Raw genomic sequence first — 17,869 nt, 5'->3', positions numbered from 1 at the left:
ATTGAAACTTACACATGAACTTTTGTCTAAACACATGAACATTCCTATAACATGCTTGTATATGTGATGGCTTGATACTTTAAATTTGGGTGATTCTTATGTGTTGAACTTATCATTAACTTCGTACGAGCCAAACCGTGACATATGTAGCGCTATAGGATTAACGACCCGCCTCTACTGAAACTTTGGTTATGTCATGAGCAAGTTGCGTTTTCTTGGTTTGATATGTTAGACACATGCCATATTTAATGTTTATCTTGAATCGCATGCTTGCTATGAGGGATTGTTCACACTTTTATCTTATGCTATGTATGTACCAAACTTGTATACTCGCCTTTGCTTTTGCATTGAATTGTATTTTAAACATGTTACAGGTTGATGATGATGAAATGAAAGAGGTAGCACGATGCCTAGAATACACACTTTAGACGTTAGGTTTAATATGTTGTATCGAATTTTGGTTATGTTAGTTTGTTATTTTGATTAAACTTGTTGTTATTTGGGATCTTGTATTGATGACTACTTGAAGTTTGGGAAATGAAATTTGGATTATTAAATTATTGTCACAAATAGTGTTATGATGTCTCGAGCAATCTTCACACTTCGTCTCATCCCGATGTTTCCGCCATTGGTTGGGGTGTGACAGATTGGTATCAGAGCCATAACTATAGGGAATTAGGAAAATTGCCATGCTTTTGCCCTAGTCTATAGTTTTAGGAACTTTGTCTCTTATTTGTTGTTTAAAACATTTGTACTCTACCTTACATGCTTCCTAGCTACACTTCTTGTTATTAAACTTATGCGCCTTTCCTAAGGCTAACACGAATACACTTATGCTATTTTATACTCTTGTGGCACCAACGAGACAACTTTACCAAAATAGGCATGAAACCCACAATTTGGTAAACGACTCTCACTCTACCTTTAATCTATTTTTGCACGAAATTTCACCATTAAGCTAGGAGTGACATCCACAACTTAATGGTAATTTCCATTTCAACTCTAGTGGACCCTTGTCAAAGTGTCAAAATTTTATTTTGGCCGACAAGTACCAACCACATTTAGGGTACGAAAATCGTCAAGTTAGGGGTGAAACCCGCATCTTGTCGATTAAGTCCCATTCCTTGATTTTTATTCTCGCCAAAGTCCCGAATGTTCCAATCATTTAGAGATGTGTAGTAACCGGAAGGGTAAGATACCGTTAATCGCTTCTCGACGAGAGTATCTTACTTATAGGCCAAAGCACAATATCTCTAAATCGAAAGGACTTTCGACCCACTTTGGAATTGTCGACGTTTCTCTACCCGAAACAATCCTATGTTTTATTGAGCCTCTCTTTTATGTAACTCAATTTATATGTGATTTTATACTTGAACGTTCTTTCATTTCGAAATGTCGTTTTAATCATTTCGCACGTTACCGCAATCACAAACAATAATAATTCTCGTGAACAAACTAAATTTATACCTCTTTACGCAACTTATGTGTTATACTTGTTGAATGTATGTTGGAAACTTATGCTCTATGTGAACTTTACTTGGTACATGAACATTTACTTGCTTTTACATACACAAACCTTGTTTTCGATTAATGACCAAAGTCTCATCCTTTCCTTCTCCTTTTCAATCTTTTAGATGTCGTCTAGTTCCTCCAAGAGACGCAAGTCAAAGAAGGGTTCGACTTCTACCGCCATGTCTCAAAAAGTTTGCATGAAATTTATGGCCAAACAATTTGCTAAAGTCCTACCCGACATCGTTAGCAAGATTCAAACCGATTCACCGCATGGCTCTGTTGACTCAAAGGCAGACAAACCCAAATCGACCTTCCAATTTAAGCACTTCATGGCTTGTAAACCCTTAGAATTTACTGGCAAGAATGGCGCTACCGCCATGATGAACTGGTTTGATGCCATCGAGCTTACCTTCTTGCAAAGTGGTTGCCCTGACGAACTAAGAACCTTGAATGCAACTGGGGTGTTTCGTGAAAAGGCACTCGAGTGGTGGACGACTGAACGCAACAAAAAGGGAAACGAGGTTGCACATGCTATGCCTTGGGACGATCTCAAACAGCTTATGAAAGACCACTTCTGTCCTCCTCATGAACTCCAAAAATTGGAGAACGAATTTTGGAACCTTATTCAGAAGGGGAGCGACATGGATGGCCTGATTACGCGCTTTAAACAACTCAGTGTTCTTTGCCCTGGACAAGTTGAGACCGTTCCTAAGACCATAGCCAAATTTGTTCGTCGTGTTGCACCTTCCCTGACAAACCACCTTGCCTCTGCTAATCCCCAAACCATTGAAGATGCTTTTCGTATAGCCACCAAACTTAACAACAACTGCGTTCTTCATGGAACCTTTGACAAGGTTTCAACAAAGAGTGCACGCCAAGCTACAATTGACACTTCTGATGAGCCCAAACCCTCCCAGCCGTCTAAGAAAAACCAAGGCAAGAAGCGGAAGGCTTCGAGCCAAAATTGTGCGGTCGTCACTCCGCCAAACCCACAACCTCTACAAACTGTGTCTGCTTTTACCAACAATGAAACTCCACGCAAGGTGTATACTGGAACGCACCCAAAGTGCGACAAGTGCCGATATCATCACCCTCTAAACACTTAATGTCGGAAGTGCGACAGGTGTGGCCGAGGTGGGCATACCGCCCCATTCTGCCGCTACACCACTCATGTCAACCAAAACCAAGCTCTATTAGCTCCAACCCAAGTCGCTCCTGTGCGAGCATGTTTCACGTGTGGTGATACCAACCATATGGCCAATGTGTGTCCTCAACGATATCAACCACAACAGCCTCGACAGCAACTACCACAGCCACAACCCCAGCAACAACAACAACAGGTTCAAGAACCCGCTAGGGGTCGAGCTTTCCTCCTCACCACAGCTCAGGCTCAAAACGCAAACGACGTCATTACTGGTACGTTTCTCATTAACCATGTCTATGCTTCATGCTTATTTGATACTGGCGCCGATAAAAGTTTTGTGTCGTTAGAATTCGAGTCCTTGCTCAAGTGTAAACGCTCTAAGTTGCCAAAATCTTTCGCTGTCGAAGTCGCTAATGGTAAAACCGTCTCTGTCAATTCCGTCCTCTCCAATTGTTCCTTGATTCTCAACGATCATACGTTTTCGATCAACCTTATTCCTATGCAAATGGGTAGCTTTGACATCATAGTAGGCATGTACTGGCTTAGGCGAGTTCGTGCTGAAGTTGTTTGTTCTGAAAAGTTTATCCGCCTTCCTCTTCCAAACGGTGATTCTTTACACGTCTATGGCGAAAAGCCTTCTCAAGGCCTTAAGCTTATGTCGTGTATCAAAGCAAACAAATGCTTACGCAAGGGTACCTTCGCCTTTCTCGCCCACATTGTGGAAAAGAATGACAAAGGCCCAAGCATAAGCGACGTTCCTGTTGTACGCGACTTTCCGGATGTATTCCCCGACGATCTTCCTGGTCCGCCTCCTGCTCGTTCTGTCGATTTTCGCATCGATTTAGTGCCTGGTGCTACACCTGTCGCTAAGTCCCCCTATCGTTTAGCACCCTCTGAGATGCAAGAGCTCTCGTACTTCTCCTTGTGGCGCTCCCGTTTTGTTTGTCAAAAAGAAAGATGGATCATTTCGTATGTGTATTGACTATCGTGAGCTCAACAAGCTTACTATCAAAAACCGATACCCTCTTCCTCGCATTGATGACCTCTTCGACCAATTGCAAGGCGCGACCTGCTTTTCAAAGATCGATCTTCGTTCTGGGTATCATCAACTTCGAGTACTCGAAGAAGATGTACCTAAAACCGCTTTCCGTACACGTTATGGTCATTACGAGTTCGTGGTCATGCCCTTTGGGTTGACCAACGCACCTGCGGTCTTCATGGATTTAATGAACCGCGTGTGCAAAGCATACTTGGACCGTTTTGTGATCGTCTTCATCGATGATATTCTCATCTATTCTAAGACGCAAGAAGAGCATAAGCGACACTTGCACCTTATCCTTGAACTCCTTCGTGCTGAACGTCTATACGCCAAATTCTCCAAGTGTGAATTTTGGCTAAAAGAAGTTCAATTCCTTGGTCATACTGTCAACGAACTTGGAATTCACGTTGACCCCGCAAAAATCGAAGCTGTGAAAAATTGGATCGCACCTAAATCTCCGTCTGAAGTTCGCTCGTTTCTTGGTCTTGCTGGTTACTATCGTCGTTTCATCTCCAACTTTTCAAAAATCGCTGTTCCTTTGACCTCCTTGACTCAAAAAGAGAGACCTTTTGTTTGGGTTCCCGAACAAGAGGAATCTTTTCAAACGCTCAAGGACATGCTTTGCAATGCTCCTATCCTAACGCTTCCTGATGGTAACGATGATTTCGTCGTGTATTGCGACGCTTCAAACCTTGGCCTTGGTTGCGTCCTTATGCAACGTGACAAGGTTATCACTTACGCATCAAGACAACTCAAAATTCATGAGAAAAACTATACTACCCACGACCTTGAACTTGGTGCAGTCGTTTTTGCATTAAAGATTTGGCGACACTACCTCTATGGTACTAAATGTGTGGTCTTCACCGACCATAAGAGCCTTCAACACATCTTCAACCAAAAAGAACTGAATATGCGTCAACGTCGTTGGGTGGAATTGTTAAACGACTACGATTGCGAAATCAAATACCACCCAGGTAAAGCGAATGTAGTAGCCGACGCTCTTAGTCGTAAAACTCACGTCAAGAGTATCCGTTGTTTCCAACTCGTCCACGACCTTCAAAATCGCATACGTAACGCTCAGTACACATCCGTTAATGAGAGTAACCTCTACAACGAGATGCAATGTGGTGCTGAAAATAGTCTCGTGTCCAAATCTGATGGCATTTTATACTATCTCAATCGTATCTGGATTCCCGACCGTGATGATCTTCGCAAATTCCTGATGAAGGAGGCCCATAACACGAAGTATTCTATTCACCCTGGTGCCGACAAGATGTACCATGATATGCGTACATCCTATTGGTGGCCTGGAATGAAGAAGGATATAGCCACTTTCGTCTCAAAATGTCTCACATGTTCCAAAGTAAAAGCTGAACATCAACGTCCCTCTGGCTTACTCAAACAACCAAGGATTCCTATCTGGAAATGGGAGAGCATTGCCATGGATTTTATCACTAAGCTTCCTCGCACTACGGCTGGTCATGACAGCATTTGGGTAATCGTTGATCGATTGACCAAGTCAGCCCACTTTCTCCCTATTCGTAAAGATTTCAAAGTCGAGAAATTGGCTAAGGTCTACATGAAGGAGATAATCTGTCGTCATGGTATTCCCATCGACATCATTTCTGATCGTGATGCTCGCTTTACGTCTCGTCTCTGGCAAACTTTTCAATCTGCTATGGGTACTAAACTCAACCTTAGCACTGCCTTCCATCCTCAGACTGACGGTCAAACCGAGCGTACTATCCAAACCTTAGAGGATATGCTTCGTTCATGCGTAATAGATTTTGGTGGCAACTGGGATTCACACTTGCCCTTGGTCGAATTCTCGTACAATAACAGTTATCACGCGAGTATTCAAATGGCACCTTTCGAAGCATTGTATGGTCGTAAGTGCCGTTCGCCTATTTGTTGGCACGAGATTGGTCAAGCCCAACTCACCGGTCCCGAGCTTATACAAGAGACGACGGACAAGATTTTACAGGTTCGAGACAACTTATTGAAAGCCAGGAGCCGACAAAAGAGTTACGCTGACAAAGGACGCAAACCTATGGAATTCGAGATAGGTGACTTCGTGCTTCTCAAGGTATCCCCTTGGAAGGGCGTGGTTCGATTTGGCAAGAAAGGGAAACTCGCACCTCGCTACGTCGGTCCTTTCAAAATCCTCGAGAGGATTGGCGAGGTTGCGTATAGACTAGACCTGCCCGAAGAACTCAGCAATGTACACCCTGTCTTCCACGTATCCAACTTAAAGAAGTGTCTAGCTGACGAAGGACTTCACGTTCCCCTCGAAGACTTGCAAGTCAACGAAACGCTTCACTTTGTGGAAAAACCGGTCGAAATCATGGACCAAGGAACCAAGCAATTGAGGCGCAGTCGAATTCCTATTGTCAAGGTTCGATGGGAAGGAAAACGTGGCGCTGAATTTACTTGGGAACTTGAAAGTGAAATGAAGTCGAAGTATCCTCATCTTTTCCCCGAGTCTTCCTAAATTTCGGGACGAAATTTCCTAAAGGAGGGGAGACTGTAACGCCCGGCTCTTTTGTACTTTCCATTTATAGAAAGTTTTGTTCGTATTTCTATTTTTGGAAACTTTGTATTCTTGTAATCGTTCCTTTCTTTGTAATCATTATCAAACCGAGACTTGGATCATTAATGAAGCTTGTATTTTGTTACATTTATGTTATACACACTCTATGTATGCTCGTATGTTCGATTTGGTGAATCAATCAATGTTTAATCGTTATTCTTGGAAACTATATGCGAAACTTGTAATTAATCTAAACTTATGCATTGAACGTGTTTTGAACGAGAACGATACTTGGTTATGACATTTATACGCTTAAACATACTTTGGTTATGATCATCATGCTTAACTACACCTTATACTATGCTTTTATATCAAAACAAGTCCCTAAACTCTCAACTTTGCACATAAAGGAACCAAATATAAACTTCAGGGGCCAAAGTGTAAAAAAATAAAAGTTTCGGAGACAAGGCCGCCGCGTGACGCGAGGGTCCTAGATGTCACGCGAGGGTCCCTTTTCGGCAGACTTGTGTTTCCTTTCAAATTTTGCACGAAATCCAACTCTCCAACTTCACCCAATCACCTTTAATCCACCTCTAATCACCTCCAATCACCTTCTAACTCATTCATTATAAATACCCACCTTCTCCAACCCATTTGACACTTTCACAACTCTCTAATCTTCACAAATTCACTCTCAATCTGCAGTAAATCTGAGTTTTGGACAGATTCTTGTAACTTCACTAAAGTGAGTGTAACTTGCTTATTTTTTAGCCAAATCACTTGGTTCTTCTTCCTATTGCTTTGTTATGTCCTTGGGTTTGAATCCTTGGTTTTTCCTTGGAATAATCATGCTTGGATTTGCCCTAAAATGGACTAAAACTTTCTGTTTTGTTTACTATTAATCAACAACATGTTATTTCTTATCCAACTTGTGTCTAACACATCTCACACCAATGTCCTAATGCTTACAACCTCTCTTATGGTTGGTTAAGCTTAAAAACATGGTTGAGACACTTAAATCAGAGGTTAAAACCTCACAAACTTTCTGTTTTAATTAGGGTTTTACCCACAAGTAGTGTTCAAGTATGAAACTTGATGTATGTGTGATGGTTGGTTTAGCCTAGGCTATCCTTCATAAGAATCCACTCATTACTTGATGTTTTATTATAGATTAGTTGTTGCTATTATCTTAATACTTGTATGTTCATGACCCTCCTTGTTGTTTATAACAACAAGTGTAGTGGTGAACAATAGAGGTGCCTAAATGGAAGCTTGTTCTTCCTACCTCATGTATGAACTCTATGTCACAAAGACGTACCTAAATGGAGACATTAATCTCCTACCTCATGCTTGAATCTTAAGACTTGTAATCTATACTATCTAAGTTAACCTATATGTATATGCCTAAGTAACTAAACTTGATGATAACTTAATAGTTACTTGTTAAGAATATGTTACATCATCTATGACCATGCCCTTGTTACGACTCTAATGGATCCTTGAATCCATGAAATCATACCAACTCTTTTGAGTTTAATAGTGTCAAGAACAAGAGTTATGTGTATAAGATGATTATTTTCACTTATGTTATTTTTATACCTATTAAACTCCGAATCTATAATCTTCCGATTTCCCCCAAACTCACACACCTTTGCTTTCCCGTGTAGAAGGACAAGGTACTCCAAACTAATCCATCCACCAACTTGCTCTCGGAACTTCAAGTCACGACTTGTAAACCGTGAGTATACTCGCATTTTTCCCCTTTTTACTTTTACCACTTTTGGGGTGTAACATGTTTACCTATTGAAACTTACACATGAACTTTTGTCTAAACACATGAACATTCCTATAACATGCTTGTATATGTGATGGCTTGATACTTTAAATTTGGGTGATTCTTATGTGTTGAACTTATCATTAACTTCGTACGAGCCAAACCGTGACATATGTAGCGCTATAGGATTAACGACCCGCCTCTACTGAAACTTTGGTTATGTCATGAGCAAGTTGCGTTTTCTTGGTTTGATATGTTAGACACATGCCATATTTAATGTTTATCTTGAATCGCATGCTTGCTATGAGGGATTGTTCACACTTTTATCTTATGCTATGTATGTACCAAACTTGTATACTCGCCTTTGCTTTTGCATTGAATTGTATTTTAAACATGTTACAGGTTGATGATGATGAAATGAAAGAGGTAGCACGATGCCTAGAATACACACTTTAGACGTTAGGTTTAATATGTTGTATTGAATTTTGGTTATGTTAGTTTGTTATTTTGATTAAACTTGTTGTTATTTGGGATCTTGTATTGATGACTACTTGAAGTTTGGGAAATGAAATTTGGATTATTAAATTATTGTCACAAATAGTGTTATGATGTCTCGAGCAATCTTCACACTTCGTCTCATCCCGATGTTTCCGCCATTGGTTGGGGTGTGACAGACGTCATCATTTGTTCTTGAAGAACTTCATGTTTTGGCCTCAATCCACCCAGAACAACTTGGATCTAACCGATTTCCACATGAACTAACAAAGATCTTTCATAGATCTAAACATATTCACAAAGAAAAGGATTGAAAGATGGTTTTTCTAACTTTCTTTCAACTCTTTTACACTCAATGCACTCAAAACCGATGGAATCGGACCTTGCTATAGTCTTCTACTCATTCTTAGTGTTGTGCTAGTTCAAGATCTGGATTCTACTCACGAGACCACCGATTTCGGGTTAACCAAGCACAACCGGCTTGAACCGGTTAACTGGTCGAACTAGGGTGATTCCTGTTTGACCGGACCACTTGGGTCAATATGGGGTTCTGTTGGTTAACACGTTGTCAAAACATCTCGATAAAACTACAAACAATCAAAACGGCCAAGAGAAAGACGAACGGAATGACTAGGACGAGGTGCTATCCGACCGGACTACTGTCCGAACGGACAGCCATCCGAGCGACCGGCCATCCGAACGGCTTACACCTTGGGTCCCACACTTAACCAACTTTATCTAAAGTCTGAGTGTTGAACGAATTGCTGTCCGATCGTACTACCATCCGACCGAACTACCAGTCGGATCATGAGATACTTGGACTTTAACACTTAAACAATTTTCAACATGTTCAATGCACTAGGAATGCCACCCAATCGAACTGTTGTCCGATTGAGTGACATCCTGCTGTGAAGTTGTTCTCACTGAAGTGCCCAACCGAACGGGTTGCCGGCCGATCGAACGACCTTTCGATCGACCAACCGTCCGATCGACCGACCTGAAAGATAGAGATACTTCAATGTTTTATAATGCTACAACAAAAACTTCCAAAGTCAAACCATCATACACAAACACATCTTTCCTAAAGAAAGAAACAATCCACTCGAACGGCCATCCGACCGGACAGTCGTCCGAACGGATTGTCACTCTCACGCTCAGCTGTTCGATCGGACTACCATCCGATCGACCAGCTGTCCGAACCACCAACACTTGTTTCCGTTTTACGCGTCACTTATCGTTATGCTATCAAACTATTCAGGCTAACCTTACTCTCAAATGCTCCCTTCAATCCATCAACCGCTGTGAGTATACTCGATCTCTTTCTGCTTTCGCACTTTTGGGTGCTACATACGTTACTCATACGAAATAACAATCGAACACACTACGCAATACTTTTAAACGCTAACCGTTACCGCATACGTGACTTAATGAATGTTTGTTTGTTATGTTTACACATGGAATGCTGTCTACCTGCCTTAGCAACGATAGTACTATAGTTTGGACTCAGCACCCGTTCACACGGGGGTTGTTAAGGACAATTATTTGCAAGGATTACAGTGGTGATCATGTATTACGAACTGCCTTGGGCAGTCAACCCGCAGTCATTGGTATCGATATGTTCATGTCGATAACTAAAATGCTTCGTTTTACTTAGTGTACGTGCTGGTTATGCGTAAACTATTTCGAACTCTATATGCTATTATCAAACTTGTATACTTGCCTTTACACTATGTGTATTGACTTTTATTTTAACGTATGTGACAGGTGCCTAAGGTGTCTATTTGGTTGGAAATCAAGGCTAGGAAAGAGTCTTAGTAACCAACAAATAGTTGTCTGTACTTATGAAACCTGAGTTGTCGAAACAGAACAATTTGCCTAGATTTGTCTGTAATAATTTGTTTGCCTTTTGAGACATGGTATGGGACATGTTACTTTAAATTGATTGGTAATGATAATTGTTATGGAACTTCTGGACAATCTGTTTCGCTCAGTACCGCGCCCCGATGTTTCCACCATCAGTTGAGGTGTAACAACATGCATGTTCCACTTATTTGAGCAATTACTCTATGCATCACACTTTTGTACCTTCTGTTGGTGATCGCCTGTGATTAAACCATAAGGCATCAAAACCACTAATAGTTTTCATTCTTAATTTTATTTCACAATCTTGTTTTATTCTTTTTCTTACCTCAATCTGGTCACTAAGGCTGATGACGATGGAATGGCACAAAGGTGACACATCGATCCATTCACCATCCTTAAGAAGCTGGAGTCCGCTGACTTTGTCATCTTGAAAGAGCAAAATGATACCACCAGCATCAGTATGTGCTCTTAACTCCTTGATCAAATCGGGGGTTGTATTGTGCAGTACATATTTTTAGTATTAAGCCCTTGTAATGCTTGCTTATATGGTATTTCAATGTTACTAATTAATATAGGCCGATTTTTATGATATATTTAAGTTAGTTGTATATACAGTCATAGTGTGAGTTTCATTGGGGAACACTAAAAAAGTGGGGAACAGTGGGGAACCGATTCAAACGAACTCCGATTGGACTCATTCCAGCGGCGTTGGAACCGGCTCGTCGAAACCTAACTACGATCTCTTAACCCTAAACCCAAAATCATAACCCCTAAACCCTAAATATATTAGGGTTTAGCTTTATGGTTTAGCTCTAGGGTTTAGCTTTAGGGTTTAGGGTTTAGCTTTAGGGTTTAGGTTTTAGCTTTAGCCTTTAGGGTTTAGCTTTTAGGGTTTATAGTTTAGATTATACGGTTTAGCTTAGGTTTTAACCTTATTTTTTAGCTTTAGGGTTTAGAGTTTAGGAGTTAGGATTTAGGGTTTAGGGTTAAAAGATCATAGTTAGGGTTCGACGAGCCGGTTTCAACGCCGTTGGAATGAGTACAATCAGAGTTCGTTTGAGCCGGTTCCCCGCTATTCCCCACTTTTTTAGTGTTTCCCAATGAACCTTCCCCTAGTGTCATATGATAATAAAAAGAAAGTTTTTTTACAGATTCTATAATTATATCGTTTTTACTATATAACACCGTGTAATACATGGTATTTCATAATATAAAAAACAACATACACACATGTGTATAACTAAAATTAGCAATAAACATATCTATATATCCAAGTATGAGAGTATTATTGAAATTGAAATAAGTAAAATAATGTAACACACTTCCACACACCGCTTATTTGAGATGAGAAAAGGAAAACATATGGTTATTCTGTGTGATTCAACACTTGACATTTAAGCTTTTGCTTCTTTCATGGCTTCAAACCTTGGTTCTTTCCCCTGGAACTTCAAGCCAGCATATAATTTCATATAATCATCAAATACAAATTTTGGGTAAATTTGTTCATCCTTCGATTCTTCTTTCACTAATTTCTCAGCTGGATAGATAACGGCATCATTCCCTGGGTTGTAAAAGGATGCAATCGACATTCTCGTTCCATTTGTTTGAGCAATTACTCTATGCATCACACTTTTGTACCTTCCGTTCGTGATCACCTGTGATTCAACCATAAGACGTCAAAACCACTAAGAGGGGACGGGGCGGTCCCGTTAAGTTTTGTATAACGCGTGATCAAAGCATTGCCACCCACCGCCACCATATAACATAACGAGTGATGGGTTGTTTGAAAGTGTAACGCGTGGAAAAATTAACGCCGTGATGGTTTGGGTTTGTGAGTGGAATTGTTGGTTGGGGGGGAAATTGTTGGGTGTGGTGATGAGTGATGACCACCCCCACTAAAAATGGTTGTGAGTGATGGAAAAATGGTCAATGACATGGCGAAACTTCATTGGATAGTGGGAGTGATAGATTCTATCACTAGTGAACCACCCCTAGTCCCCTAATAGTTTTCATTCTTAATGTTATTTCACAATCGTGTTTTATTCTTTTTCTTACCTCAATCTGGTCACCAAGGTTGATGACAATGGAATGGCGCATAGGTGGCACATCAATCCATCCACCATCCTTAAGAAGCTGAAGTCCACTGACTTTGTCATCTTGAAAGAGCAAAATGATGCCGCCAGCATCGGTATGGGCTCTTAGCCCCTTGATCAAATCCGGAATGGGGCATGGTGGGTAGTTGCTAACCTTGGTCCCGAAATTTGGACCCTTTGACCCATATAATGCTTTCTTCAAGTAACCTTTCTCCAATCCAAGATTCTCACATAGCAAATCCAAAAGTTCCTCTGCTAATTTCTCTAGTTTACTAGCAAAATCCCTCATTACTTCCCTGCATAATCATAATCGTAATCATAATCATCCTGCAAAATACATTGATTAAATCTACAAAATATTGTTTACCTGTATTCATCATCAAGATCAGGGATTTCAGAGATGTTTGAACTAGGGAGATGGCGCAAGAAGAAAGTGCTCTCCCAGTCGACGTTGTTAACTTCTGTCTTAACATCATCCAATGCTTTGGCTGTCACCATTTCTTTGAATCTTTGCTCCATACACTTCTTGTAATGTTCTTTTGTCATTCTTTCCACAGTATCCAGCAGCTCATGTGAAATTCCATGGTTCACCAACTACACACGTACGATACATAATTAAACATTTAAACCCATACTTAAAATAACTGTCTGTTATGGTGTGCAATAATAGTTTTCAGGTAAATGTGCATGCTTGATGGTGACCGTTCTTTTTATTCTAGTAACCATGAGAATCCCTTACAAGAAAACTCACGGAACCTCACCAATAACCAATGGGGTTGGGTAAGTGCCCTTCAAGAGGGTTAACGGCAGAAAAACAGTGGAAGCTAACCGAAACCTCTGCCAGAGGTCTCAACGCTTACCCCCTTGAAGGTTGTTTGATGATAAATATACCTCAAAGAATCCCCAGTTTTCACAAGCATCCTTAATCTTGTTCATGGTGGCTCTTCTCTCATCACCATTCAGCCTCTCCATGTTGATCAAAGGGAAGTTCTCCATCTCTATGTTTTTGAATAAAGTATTCTTCTACCTTGTGTTGTGTGATTTGTGAAGAATGTGGAATGTTTGGCTTCCAATTTATAGGATAAATTAATTAGGCACGTTTGTTTAAGGTGGTAATGGTTGACCTATTCATCGCAAGATTAAGCTTGTTTATCTTTATTTTGAACTTTGTTGAACATTATTTTATATATTAAAAATTATTATTTTATCATGATGCATGAATAGAGTATGCATTGCACATAGACATACATTGATTATTAAAACTTATTTCTCTGCCTTATTAATCACATTGTTAACGTTAAGATTTGGATAGAAAAAAATAAGGATTGAGGACCCACTTACGCGGCTAAATACCAAGTTATGGATACTTAAAACATTTAGTTATATATCTCCTTTCGTCTCTATGTCAAATGGGTCATTTTTAACTCAAATTTGTTTTTTTTTTCTTCAAACAATACAACTATTACAATACAAAACTAAATGTTTAAGCAGCCATAACTTGCTATTTGGATGTGGATAAAAGAGTTTTTAAATGGAAATCAAGATGATAATGAGTTGTATTCCCTTTGGAAATTTGGTTTAGACCTCAAATTTTGAAAAATATGAGAACAAACTGAAGTTTGATTTAGGTAGGAACTATGAACAACCAATAATTTTAGAGGTATACAAGGTACGGCAAAATCCATGACTATTATTCTTAAGGAATATTGGAGTGCCTAAGAAATGAAAGACGGTTTTAGCGAGTGCGTTTCCGACCTTCAACACTACCATTTTGTCCATGAGCAAGGGAAGGAGGCACGATGAATGATGCCAACTTTTCAAGATAGGATAGATTTACCTTGCTCTCTAATTATACTCTTATAGAATTACTAGTAAATTGGGGTACCATCTTAGGTTACATCCCTTGCATAAATGAACATACCGTTTCAAAAAAAAAAAATGACGTTTTGAAAAACCCCTTGGCCAAAACATCACGTCGTTTAGATCCCATATTCAATTGACATTTTAACGTACTACTACAGCAGTTGACGAAGTACCGTTTCTTAAAAAAAAACAAAAACAAAAAACAAAAAAGAAGTGGTGTTACACAGAACTAAATATTCCAAACCATACCCTAATAATAAATTACATTCTACCACATCCTCTAACAATAACTGAATCCACGGAACCCTTCCTCAATCCCTCTCTTACTCATTCAAACTCCAGTCTCAAATCGTCATCATCAATTGGATATGTTCAACATCAAAGGTAACACTTTTCAAATATTATTCAATCAAAGCATATCCGTTTCCAACTTTGTCGTTTTTATTTTCCATTCCAGTGATATTGGGTTTTCCATGTTTGGTGTGATCTTTTCCTCTTCTTGAATCGCAAGAAGTCGATACCAATAAGATTACTTCACATCTGCTTATCAAAAAGTTTACTCAATAATATTTTGAGAGGAGTTACCATGCGATGGTTATGGCGTATACACGGGGATATTGGCTAAAAGTTTTCAAACCGTTAATTTATACCTTTGTTCTATCGAATATGCGTCTTTTATGTTTGTGCTTTGTAGTTATTTTTCCTTCTTGAATCGCGACATCAAGAAATACTTTCTCCCTTCTTCGGCCGAATATGCATAGAGAACAGTTTATATACTGCATTTGTAATCAATCACTAAATTGCATATGATAAACATGGTTTGTCTAATGTAAACAACACAATCGAGTTGTGGTTGATGGACATAATTAGAATGTTGGTAATATAGTGGGAGGTATGTTTTAGAATGCAAAATACCTCATAACGGATCGGTTGGTAAATTAACTACAAAACGAAAGAGTAGTTTGAAAAGAAAACACATTTTCAACTGACCCGGCCGGGTAAGGAGGCCGACATAAAAAAAATTGTGCTTAATGTCTTCGTTTAAATGTTTCGATTACTAATTGTTTGACCGTATAACTTAAACACTAATTGTTTTTAGTGTTTATGACAGGGTTTCACTAAGGCGGGGACAGGACAGACAGATGACCAAGCACACGAAGAACCGAACACTCCCAAACCGCTTTTTTTTTTCTCGGGATCATCCTTTTGGAAAGTTTAAGCATGATCATACATGGCAAAGCTTTCGGGTTTTAAAGCTTCAATATAGTATAATGCAGATCAAGTGTAATAATTCGTTTTGTCGGTTCGTCTGAGTGATTGGTTAACCTAGACAAATAAGTTATTTATTTATAAAAAAAAAATTGGGACCAAATCATCCTTTTATTAAAAATATTCTATAAAACGAGTTAGAGTGTTACATATTTGTATATGCAAATATGTTTGTATGCAAACTACTCAAAAAGGCGATATACAAATATGTTTATATGCAAACTACTATAAAATTCAATATGCAAATATGTTTGTATGCAAACTACTATAAAAGTCAATGTTTGATTAGAATGGGTCTTACATAATATCACTTCACGATGTTACCATTGCAGATCAGCTAGTAGATGTATTCACAAAAGCTTTGGATACTTCTACTTTTGAAAATTTGATGATAAACATGGAGTAAAATAAATGTATCTCAAAACCTAAATAAAAACATTACAATGTCGCTTTGAAAATCCCAAAATATCTTTCTAAATAAGATTGTTCAAAAATCATCAAACACAAAGCTCTGTTCAAAAGAGTGAAAAAACTGTTTCAGCGGTTCAAAACTCCGATTAGTTCAGAACTCTGATTGGTAATACTCAACCACTGTCTGAAACAAAGAATCACTGATTCATCGTCCACAGTTTGACTAAAAATGTCAAAGTACACCACTGTTTTTCTCTTTAAAACTCTGTTTTTAACCCAACAGTGGTTTCAACACATGTACCGAACAGAGTTTTCAAAACAGAACTTTGCTAAACAAACATTCATTTCCTTCATCAAAGGGTTTTCTCAGTGGGTTATACCTTTAGAACAGACCTTTGCATCAAAACAGAGATTTGTTTTTACACAAATAGAGGCGTGCCACGTCACTCAAAAAGTAACCGTTGGCCACGTCATCACCATTGTTACTTAAACCCTATAAAACCCCCAAATTACAGAGGTTTTCCCTTTACCATAACAAAGACCTGATAGGATCGGTTTGATCGACTTTATAGCCCCTGGTGATATCTAATCTTCACTACAATGTGCGGAATCCATGATAAAGAAGTAGAAACACAAGAATTCTTCAATTTTCTCTATTCTCATTTACTTTTAACAATATAATAGTACATGGTTGAGTTTTGACAAAGCTTCACCTCTAGAGTGAATCACGAGTTATGAGCTCATGCGCCCCAAAATCCTATTTATAGACATTTGGTTTGGGGCGGATGAGACTCTCGTGCGGACCAGCTTATCCGTACAGATGAGACTCTCATCCGTGCGGACTAGCTTATCCATATGAATGAGTACATTACAAAACAAATCTCAAACTAACATTCAACCTATTACATGTTATACAATTCTATAAATCATGACACGACACAAAGACGTAGGCAATAGACATATGCACCAACCAGTTCATCAAAGAAAAGCATTTCACAAAGAGTTAAACTCCGAAATTGCAATCACCAGTCGTCGCTTTCAATCTAAAAGGATCATTTGTTCAAAGGATTTTTCAAAAAGATTTCACTTTCAAAATGGCTCCCAACACGAAATGTCGCAACCCCCGACCCCTACCCTGGGAGCGGGAGCCGCGAACCAGTCAAGTGGTATCAGTGTTTTATTAATTTTGCAGCGGAAATGAGACATCAGGATCATAGTTAGGAAATAAAATTCAGAGTTTCAAAACACCAAACTTTTATAATAAACAAATGGGATAAAACTCGTGTTTTATTCATAATACATTTATAAGGATAAACCCTAATTATTGAAAACATAATCTCCTTTTATTTAGGTAACTTTTATAGCCACTTTCTTTAAGCCTTCAGTGCTCCATAGCTGGCTTCTTATAGCTTCACATTAAGTTACCTGAAATGCGTTTTAAAAGATTTTATCAGCAAGAAATACTGGCGAGTGCATCCCAGTTTAATCAAAATAAGCTTTTATAACTTTACAGTATTGAGAGCGATTACAATGTTTATATCTACCAAATTACTCATTCAGTATTTGTCATATTGGCAGTTCCATGACCATTGTCATATTACTATTGGCTAACTCTTTGTCCAATAGTAACGCTTGACTAGTAGTGTATACAAAACCCCACATACCGGCATCAATTGTAGAATACAAAGACTCAATCACTGTTAAGTATAACTGAAAACATTTGAGATTTTGTAACACAGTTTGGTAGAAAAAGAGAATAACTCACATTGTAGACTTAGGTGTTTTTATGGCTTCCTGTTGATTTTTCCTGATTATTTTCTATTAAAAACATACAATGCATACGTGTTAGTAAGATAACCCAAATCACATTAGCCAT

General features: G+C 39.0%; 2 protein-coding genes across 2 annotated transcripts in view; both read right to left on the bottom strand.

Moving 5' to 3' along the window:
- LOC110882839 (1-aminocyclopropane-1-carboxylate oxidase 3-like) overlaps positions 1 to 10,847 on the bottom strand; it is a gene marked incomplete at its 5' end in the record, with an annotated part of 38,144 nt that extends 27,297 nt beyond the window's left edge. Inside the window, 2 exons of the mRNA XM_022130757.1 lie at positions 10,531 to 10,596; positions 10,683 to 10,847. Coding sequence (XP_021986449.1) covers positions 10,531 to 10,596; positions 10,683 to 10,847 — 231 coding nt within the window. The remainder of the gene's footprint in view (positions 1 to 10,530; positions 10,597 to 10,682) is intronic.
- A 700-nt stretch (positions 10,848 to 11,547) lies between these two features.
- On the bottom strand, positions 11,548 to 13,506 carry LOC110885987 (1-aminocyclopropane-1-carboxylate oxidase 3). The gene is made up of 4 exons (XM_022133731.2): positions 13,342 to 13,506; positions 12,818 to 13,044; positions 12,413 to 12,746; positions 11,548 to 12,012 (listed from the first exon to the last, which is right to left on the bottom strand). The coding sequence occupies exons 1-4, from the start codon at positions 13,444 to 13,446 to the stop codon at positions 11,752 to 11,754; spliced, it is 927 nt and encodes a 308-aa protein (XP_021989423.1). The 5' UTR covers positions 13,447 to 13,506; the 3' UTR covers positions 11,548 to 11,751.
- Between the last annotated feature and the right edge of the window lie 4,363 nt (positions 13,507 to 17,869).

Source organism: Helianthus annuus, chromosome 10 (assembly GCF_002127325.2).
Source record: "Helianthus annuus cultivar XRQ/B chromosome 10, HanXRQr2.0-SUNRISE, whole genome shotgun sequence".
Lineage (NCBI taxonomy): Eukaryota > Viridiplantae > Streptophyta > Magnoliopsida > Asterales > Asteraceae > Helianthus > Helianthus annuus.
This window is presented reverse-complemented; position numbering and strand designations above follow the sequence as displayed.

Coding starts and splice junctions, on each gene's coding strand:
- LOC110885987 (XM_022133731.2), bottom strand. CDS start 13,446: ATGGAGAACTTCCCTTTGATCAACATGGAGAGGCTGAATGGTGATGAG. Junction 13,045..13,341: donor AAAACTGGGGATTCTTTGAG/GTATATTTATCA, acceptor GTACGTGTGTAG/TTGGTGAACCATGGAATTTC. Junction 12,013..12,412: donor ACCTTGGTGACCAGATTGAG/GTAAGAAAAAGA, acceptor GTTGAATCACAG/GTGATCACGAACGGAAGGTA.